Below are 8,898 nucleotides of genomic sequence, written 5' to 3' on the forward strand. Positions count from 1 at the left end.
AGTTTAAGCAAGCGCGAGCTCGAGCTTAATTGTCAAAGCTTGTAAATTAAAATTTTTAATACAAAACGACATCGTTTTGATTAATATATATTAAAACGATATCGTTTTAATAATGAGTACTCGAATTCGAAATAAGTCAAACTAAATTCGAATCAAGTTTGAACTCAAACATAACGAGCTTGACGAGCTTGAGCTCGAACTCGAACTATATTATTATTAAGTCGAACGGAGCTCAAACACGTTCGGTTTAAATCCAACCCTATTGACTAAGTGAGTTTTCATTAGTACCTCTTTTATCTTCTTTCTCTTCCTCCGCCGTTAGTTTCTCTCTGGTTTCTTCTATTATTTCTGCAAACACCTGATTTCCTTCTTCTTTACTCACTACTACTTCCATCTTTTTTCTTTCATTTTCATCTCCGCTCACTTTATTCAGTTCCCGCTCTTTCTGTCTGAACTTTATCACCACAAAACTCAAGCCATTAGACAACGGAATAGATTACGGTGACTGAATCTTGTCAAGTTTAACTACATTTTTGTTGGAATCGATTTTTTTGTGTCATCATCTATGTGTCAATCTTCATCAAATGCTCTCGCAATTTATTTGCAGAAGAGTGACCCAATATTTGTGCAATTCAGAGAACTTCTTCGAAAATCCGTCTCCAATTTGTGTTTATATCTCTGCTTTCATTTCTCTTGCTTCCTCTTATTGATTCCAATTTCCCTAAATTTCGAATTTATCCCAAAAAAGTGCTCTGATACCAATTTATATTAGGTACCTCTGTCTCACTGTTCAATACAATCTTCTAGCAAGTTAGAGAGTGCCGAAATCCTCTCCTTACACCTGGTTTTCGAGAGACAAGGTTCTCTCCTAAGGGTTTCCACATCCGACTAAATTTTTCTTCTCTGCTGTCTCGCTTCCCTTTCCTTATTCTTATATATTAGATACGTCTACTTAGAAAGGTGCAGGCATCAAAGAGGGAAATTATGTAACTTGATGGAATGGGTATTACTGTAGATTACAATGATACAAAATCTCGCACTACCTATGATCACCTATTTAACAATAACAAGTGAAAATCCTTTACAATGCCACGACCTCCACCAAATTGCCATTTTTCAGTTGCTTCTTTACATGGTGATATCAAAGATACAATTGGAAATATGGTTCGTGAGGTAGTAGAAGACACAAGAAATTAAGACTATTTCACCAGAGAAAACTTAGTTTGATGTTAATGAACCTATGATGACTGCTACGCCACCGCAAATTTATGTGCAGTATAAGAGTGACTATGGATAGCTGTAATGGATTAGACTGATTTACCATACAGGGGAAGAATTAAACATGGAACATCAAAAGTTGGTGTCAGTTTCCCACTCTTTTCTTCTCAGGAATCTATGCTGATAGAATTCACTAAAGGACATACGATCCACTGCAACAAATGAAAAAGCCAGTTAAGGGGATGACTGCAATAACCCAAGAGCAAACAAAGAGACTTTTGGGATGGAATTCAAGTAATATGCGAAGTTGATACCAAAAAGTAAAACCTGGATTTTTAGAAAGTAGTTTTAAACACATATCAAGGCAGTCTGGATGCAACCAGGGTAGAATACACTGAGAGAATGGTAGATGTGTAGATGACTTGATGTTCTGCAGCAACTGAAAGGAACAAAGCTTTTTAATGGAGAGGAAGCTAGACTACTGTAACGATTATTAAGAACTCCTCACTAGGGAGAAGTGATACCTGGACATTATTCCTACCATGAAAGGGTGGGTAGCCATTAAGAAGCTCGAAAAGAATTGCACCAACACTCCACATGTCTACCTATATATAAGTTCGGAATTTTAATACATTAACAATGTGTTTTAAAATCAACAATTAGTTAGGGGAAAAAGAAGTACCTTTTCATCATATCTAAGAAATTGCAGAACTTCAGGAGCCATGTATAATGGCGATCCACATACTTTCTCAGCACACTTGCCCGGATGGAGATTGCTGTTCATAATATGATGAAAAAAATCAATTTAAGTTTCCAAAATTTTTAAAACAGAAGTTATTTCAACATAATCTTTATATCTAAACAATAAAATGAAATTGCATAAAGCTCATTACAGTTTCCTGCCAGTTCTATATCTAAGGCCTATCCACATGCCTTATATTGCTTCCTACGACTATAATTTACCTTGAAAGACCAAAATCAGATATCTTGAGCACCACACCATCCTCTGCATGAGATAGTAGAATGTTCTGCTCAATCAAAAGCAAAAGGATTAGTCAATTAATAAGGCTTTCAGTTGCAAAAAACATAATGAGAAAAAAAATGCATGCATAACCTGGGTGAAAATTTGAAACAGCTAGAATTTAACGACAATTAACAAGATTGAAAGTTGCTTTGGGGTTTACAATTAAAACAGATGTTAATAGCCGAGGGAGCTTCATAGCATTTTCAAGATTGCTAATTTGTTTTATCTTAATTTTGTTCTTCATAAGTGGGGTGATCAACATGGAAAAATATGAGTGGAACTTATAAAGGAAGCCCACTAAAAACAACTGCTCTGAATCTGCATCCTAACAAGAGAGTTGATCTGGTTAGGACCAAGCCAGTTTGTCTTCATATCAGTCGTAGCATTTTACATTTGCATGAACTGAACTATAACGGCATAACAGTGGAAGAAGTAACATGCTGTTAGGTCAAGGATGGCATCCTGCTGTTGGTTACCAGACAAATAAACAAAGTACTAACAATAATAGACTCACACTCTAAACTATCAGCGATGAATGGCATTGTCAACATTCTCATAAGCATTTTGCTATACACCTACTCCAAACAGGTTAAAGAATTAAATAAAACAACTATCCAGAATTTTCGTAACATCGCTGATCTAATAGCTCAGCTTACTGTCAAGATATTATTCACTCTAAACATATAATCCTGCTTACAGTCAAGACATTGTCCACTCTCGACACACAGTCTATCATGGTTTTGCTTTTACGCTTTGCAACCCAAAACTCATCTTAACAATTTAAAGAACTCATAGGTTATTTAACCAATTGAATCCTTTCACCCCTAACCAATATGGGATATATAGATAGAGTACAGACAGACTCAACATCTCTCTTATACTTTGCCAATGTGAAATTTGTCTAAGGGTATCACATACACCCTCCCTTGCAGGACTCAGCTTCCTTGCTAAGGTTTGCCCCACTATCGTTTAAAAAGACACACAGAACCGCTCTGATATTATTTCTAACATCTCTGGTCCAATTACCTAGCCGACTGTCAAGATATTATCCACTCTAGAGATATAGTACATCACTTTGCAACCAAAAACGCATCTTAACAGTTTAAGGAGCTTATAAGGTATTTAACTAATCAAATCCTCTCACCTCTAACCGATTTAGGATACATAGATAGAATACAGATAAATCCAACATCTCTTTCGTGTTTTGCCAATGTGGAATTTGCCCAAAGAGTAGCTTGAGTGATAAAAAAAAAAACTTTATGTATAAGAGAATATGAGTTCAATTCTTTTTTGACGACATATTAAGATCAAACTTTACGTTTATTTGATACTCTTACGCAAATCTCATATTGGCAAAGCACTGGAGAGATATTGAGTCTGTCTGTACTCTGTCTGTGTATCCCACATAAGTTAGAAGAGGAAGGATTTGAATGGTTAAATAGCCTATGAAATTCTAAAACTGTTAAAACGTGTTTTTTATTGCAAAACCTAGAAACAAAACTATGATAGACTGTATATCCAGAATGGGCAATATCTTAACAGTGGGTTGGGTATTTGACCAAGGATATTAGAAACGATATTAGAGCAGCTTCACATATCTTCTTGAAAGATGACAGGGTAAACCTCAGCGAGGATGCTAAGTCCTGTAAGGAAGAGTGTATATGATACTTTTAAACAAATCTCACATCGACAAAACACGAGAGAAATATTGAGTCTGTCTATACTTTATCTGTGTATCCCATATCGATTAAGGATGAGAGATTTGACTGGTTAAATAGTCTATGAGCTCCTTAAACTGTTAAGAGACGTTTTGGATTGTAAAATCTAAAAGCAAAACCATGATAGGCTATGTGTCCAGAGTGGACAATATTTTAATAGCAGATTAGGCTATTAGACCAGGGATATTACAATTTTCTTCATGTGTATGTTTAATAATTCTCTGGTACCTCTGGTTTCAAGTCCCTGTGAATAATGTGGTGAGAATGTAGAATTTCCAAGCCAGCTCCTGCAACAGAGAATTGAATGATGATATATTTAGCTCGAAGTGAAAAACTGATAGCATGAAAATGACCTTCACAATTGATGAAATGGCACAGAATTAGCTACCAAGCTGCTGCATAAATTTTCTGGCAGTCAGCTCCGGAAGTGTCCCATGTTGCTGAATATAAGAAGCAAGATTTCCCCCAGCACAAAACTCAACAACAAGGAATATGCAAGTTTCAGCCTGAGATCAAAGAAAATAAATAGCATTTGTGAAACTAATAAGACAGCATAAATGATTAATTAAGATAAAGACAATAGAATGTATAAGAACTAGTTTCTGAGAAGTCTTTGTATTTAAAGTAAGTCACATAAAAAATATTGAAATCACCCTGCATTAGAGCTCTCTTTATTCTGCCTGTTCTTCCCTAAATTGGGTTTTCTCTTACTCACAATCTCTACTTACCATCCCTCGCTTTCTCACCGAACAAAACTCTTGAATTCGTTAGATCATTCAGTAGAAAAGTGAAAATTCCCCATAAAAAATCCAATAACAAATGAAAATCACACCAAACGCACCTTCTAATTCGGAAAACACAAACTGGGTAGTCCATAAACTGCCTAAAAGTAAAAATTAAACAACCAAAACCAACAATCTACACACCCAATTCATAAAACACAAAAAGGGCATTGCTCAAATCACTTAAAAATCAAAACAAAACAACAAAACAATCACCAAAGATCAAAATTTTGCATTTACACCCCACCTGGAACACCTCGAAAAGGCGAATTATGTTGGGGTGCCTTACAGAAGAAAGAAAATTAAGCTCACAGTCCAAGCAACTCCTCAGGTGTTTGTTCAGTTTGTGGAGATAAATTTGCTTCACCGCAACTACATCTCCCGATGACACGTGCTCCGCTTTCCACACCGTGGAGGAAGGACTCTCCCCAAGCTTCGATTTCAACAGGTAGTTTCCAGCTAGTTTAGTTAAGTTATTGGAGATATTTTGTGACGTTTCAGGGTCCACTGCGGTCTGAAAGTTGCTCATGATTAAAAATTAATATCTGCTCTGGGTTTATGCTTCCGTTGCTTAGCTAGAATTTATGCTTTCACATGGCGTGTGTGTGTAGTGGCCCTTTTTTTTTAACTATGAAACTTACGGGGCTTTTTAGAAATCAGTTATACTTTGAGGGGTCAAACATTCCCCAGTTATGAAAATTACCACTTTCTGTCAGTAGGAGAACATGGTGAAATAGGTTTCAAATATCTCCATAATTATTTTCTTTCTGGTTTATCAAATTGATGTAATGATAAATTCTACTACAATATTTTGTGCACATCTCCTTGATCCATTACACTGAACACAGAATTACATGCATAAGTATTTCTGCAAATTGTCTGCATGATGTTTGGTGAACATGAACAATACTTAAAGATGGTGGCAAGTTGCAACTAATCACGCGAAGCACAACTAACTAGAAATTCACATATGAACAAGCGATACCTAAACCATTCAAATCTATTTTCATAAGTTGACAAATCAAGTGGGCTTCAACTGTGTCATCACCTTGATGTTGAAATTGGCACCCAAATGGAAACTGTGGTCAGAGGCCTAGATTTCCAGCACAGAGTCAGCTTCCACTTCTCATTTTGTACCCAATAGCCTCCTCTGAAGAGGCTCGCCAGGAACTTCGCCTGGGAAATGTTGCAAAAACTCATAGTTATGGGCTTGAATTCTCGTAAACAGTCATACCCTTTTCCCCATTGCATTTTCTCTTCATCTGAAGAAGGAAATTGGCTCAGAGTGTCCAGAATTCTGATCCCCAGAAACACTTTTTCTATCTGCCTTAATCCTGCTTCAGAGTTCTTGCAAAAACTGCTTACCAGTGAATCAGAAAGTGCTGTATAATGGTGGACGGCCTCACAGAAAAATTCCACAAATGACATTGACGGAGTTCTTGTAAAATTGAAAAGTTCTTCCTCCACTAAAATGAGAATTTTTGGTGAGAGTTTTGTCACACCATCAATGAAAGTTTTCACCAGTAAGCGGCTTCTTTTAGGGATGTGAAGCTGATGCATCATGCAATTGGCTATCAGAGTGTGGCCGGCTTCGAGTGATTGAAAATATTTGTCAGTCATCATTGGCATCTGATCGAATGTGAATTGAAAATGGATTGATTCTGCAAATTCTTTAAGTCTTCTTCCTGCTTGCTGAACATTTACTGAAGTTTCCCAGTCAGTTATGATGGCTGTTACTCTAAGAGAAACAACATTCTTTCTTGATGCAAGATCAACCATCAAAGGCGGCCATTGAATCCCGTCCATGATATTGAAATCAATGACATGAATTTCTGCATCACCCTCTGTGGCTTCCAGGATTGCTTGGTTGGCTGTGAAATGAGCAAATTTAACATATGGGGAGAGTTCCTGGAGCACCTGGAAAGTGGCCAAAATGTCTTCCTGTTTAGCAACAGGCTCCTGGAATTTATCAGGAGCATCAATGCTCTTATAAAAGAGGCCCTGAGTGAAGAACAAAGCCAGCCGATGAAAAGGATTATCGCAATTTTCCCCTTCACTTAACAGATTGTTGAGTTTTGCAATAATGGCTGAAGACAGAACATGATTTCGCGCTTCAACAGCTTCAGCTCCCATCATCAAGAGATCAGTTATACTGGTTTCTTCAATCAACTCTCCCTGGGCTTCATTCAAAACTTTCTCTTCTGTTGCTTTAACCATTCCTGGACTCAGTTCTTTTTCCAAGGAACTCCCAGGGCTGCCGCTCACTGAATGCTGACTAATTGAAGCAAAATCCATGAGCTCTGTCTCTATCTGGAGCAATCTTTCCTGGTTCTCATTGTCAAGAATCTCATCATCTGGAATTGTCTTTGCAGAGATGGGATCTTCACCATGGAAAAAGCATTCAGTTTCCAAGATATAATCCTGGAGCTTTGCCATGTAGTTTGGTTCAATCAGGCAATGGACTTGATCAAGCTCCATTCAACCAAAGAGTGAAGAACCATATAACTTTGTTCTTTGAACAGTACACAAGTTGGAGTGTCTAGCAGGGTTAAAACCTTGAAGGTTGTAAAATTTTTTAAGAAATAAAGTATTCATGCTGATTGCGAGGCTGAGTTTTTATTCTATGTATTAATAATACAATTCTATGTATAAAAGGATCTTATGTTAATGGAATAAACAGTGTTATATATACATATTTTTAAATGTATAATTGGATATATAAATAATATATTATCATATAATTAAAATTTATTTTATTTTTTAATTTAAATCATCTAATCACATGATGACATATTACCAGTATACTTAAAACTCTCTATACAAAATACCTAACAAAGTCAATTTTGTGCTCATTAATTACGTTTACTTTTCAAAAACTAACCTTGTATTGAAGTGACAAAGCATCTACAAATGCAATGTAATGATCTATCTCTAATCATTGAAATAAAATTATACTTCACAGAATATTAAATCCTAAACCATTTTTATGAAATATGTATATTGGTGCGCCTAGTTATTGCACAAGGAGTTTTTCACATTTACATATATGCATTATGATTTACATACTTAGTACTTCCAACTTATTATACACATTTACCTATAGAGTCTTGATTTATATGTTCGGTGATAAGTTTAGGGGGTTTTTATGATTTTACCAATAAGTGGGGAAAGGGTTGAAATTTTCTAGTCAGACACCCTAGAATATGCCAACTAAGTTTTATTCTCAATATTATACTCTAAATTACAATTGCCTTTTCCCCCATTTAATATTCGGCACTTTTGTTAAAGGACTTATTCGCTAGTGAATAGATCACTTTGGAATGGCACATGCATCACACATTTTGGATTAAGTAAAAACTATGGGTCTCAAACAAGCCACTACTACTTCCATTTCATTAGGAATTGATGATCTTTTAATGATACCTTCAAAGGGATGGTTAGTCGAAGATGCTGAATAACATAGTTTTATTTTGAAAAAACACCATCATTATGGGAATGTACAAGCAAAAAGAAAAACCATCCCAATCCATTGAGGAATGGGATGCTACAAGTAAATATAATGTGAAAAGGTCAAAGTGCAATAACTTGGCATCATAAGGTAATTTATTTTGAAAATGTCATTAATAGATCCATATATTTGACAATATGACCCCTTAAACCCTATTTTGCAAAACCTTATACTCTAAACCTGGTAATACACATGTAATCAAGACTTGACATATGTAAATGTGCATAGTTGAAGGTACAACATATGTAAATCAAGATACCACATATATAAATATGAAAGGTACTTGATATAATAACTACATACTCCACAATATGGCCCCCCTAAACTCTAAATTGCATTTGTAAATCAAGATACTACATATGTATCATAAACATAAACGAATTATACAATACACAAATTTAGCCATTGTATCATAAATAAGGTTAGATTTGAACTTGAACACGCTAAGCTGCCTTCAAAGTTTTTCAAATTTGGCTCGTTTGAAAGGAGTAGAGCTTAAGTTCGATTCAAATTTGAACCGAACTTGAATTCAACTCGAGTTTGTGCTAAACCAAGTAAAGCTTGGTTTAGTACTGTTGTCGAATGAAAAATTATTACAACAATATCATTTTGATGAATATTGATCAAAAAATGTTATTTTAGTCTATT

General features: G+C 35.6%; 2 protein-coding genes across 5 annotated transcripts; both read right to left on the reverse strand.

The window, feature by feature from the left end:
• Window positions 1-965: 965 nt before the first annotated feature.
• LOC123206805 (serine/threonine-protein kinase ATG1t-like) lies at window positions 966-5,333 on the reverse strand. 4 transcript variants are annotated; one of them, XM_044624059.1, is made up of 8 exons: window positions 4,990-5,333; window positions 4,349-4,466; window positions 4,189-4,247; window positions 2,182-2,246; window positions 1,901-1,994; window positions 1,743-1,823; window positions 1,533-1,657; window positions 966-1,430 (listed from the first exon to the last, which is right to left on the reverse strand). In XM_044624059.1, exons 1-8 carry the CDS (start codon window positions 5,269-5,271, stop codon window positions 1,412-1,414), a joined length of 843 nt encoding a protein of 280 aa, XP_044479994.1. In that variant the 5' UTR covers window positions 5,272-5,333; the 3' UTR covers window positions 966-1,411. The 4 variants fall into 4 exon arrangements, with proteins under 4 accessions (XP_044479994.1, XP_044479995.1, XP_044479996.1 ...); XM_044624060.1 differs by having other exon boundaries at window positions 1,760-1,823; window positions 4,990-5,332; XM_044624061.1 differs by having other exon boundaries at window positions 1,546-1,657; window positions 1,760-1,823; window positions 4,990-5,330.
• A 308-nt stretch (window positions 5,334-5,641) lies between these two features.
• On the reverse strand, window positions 5,642-7,178 carry LOC123206815 (protein NODULATION SIGNALING PATHWAY 2-like). The gene has a single exon (XM_044624068.1). It carries the CDS (start codon window positions 7,176-7,178, stop codon window positions 5,787-5,789), a length of 1,392 nt encoding a protein of 463 aa, XP_044480003.1. The 3' UTR covers window positions 5,642-5,786.
• Window positions 7,179-8,898: the final 1,720 nt, after the last annotated feature.

Source organism: Mangifera indica, unplaced genomic scaffold (assembly GCF_011075055.1).
Source record: "Mangifera indica cultivar Alphonso unplaced genomic scaffold, CATAS_Mindica_2.1 Un_0050, whole genome shotgun sequence".
Taxonomy (NCBI): Eukaryota; Viridiplantae; Streptophyta; class Magnoliopsida; order Sapindales; family Anacardiaceae; genus Mangifera; species Mangifera indica.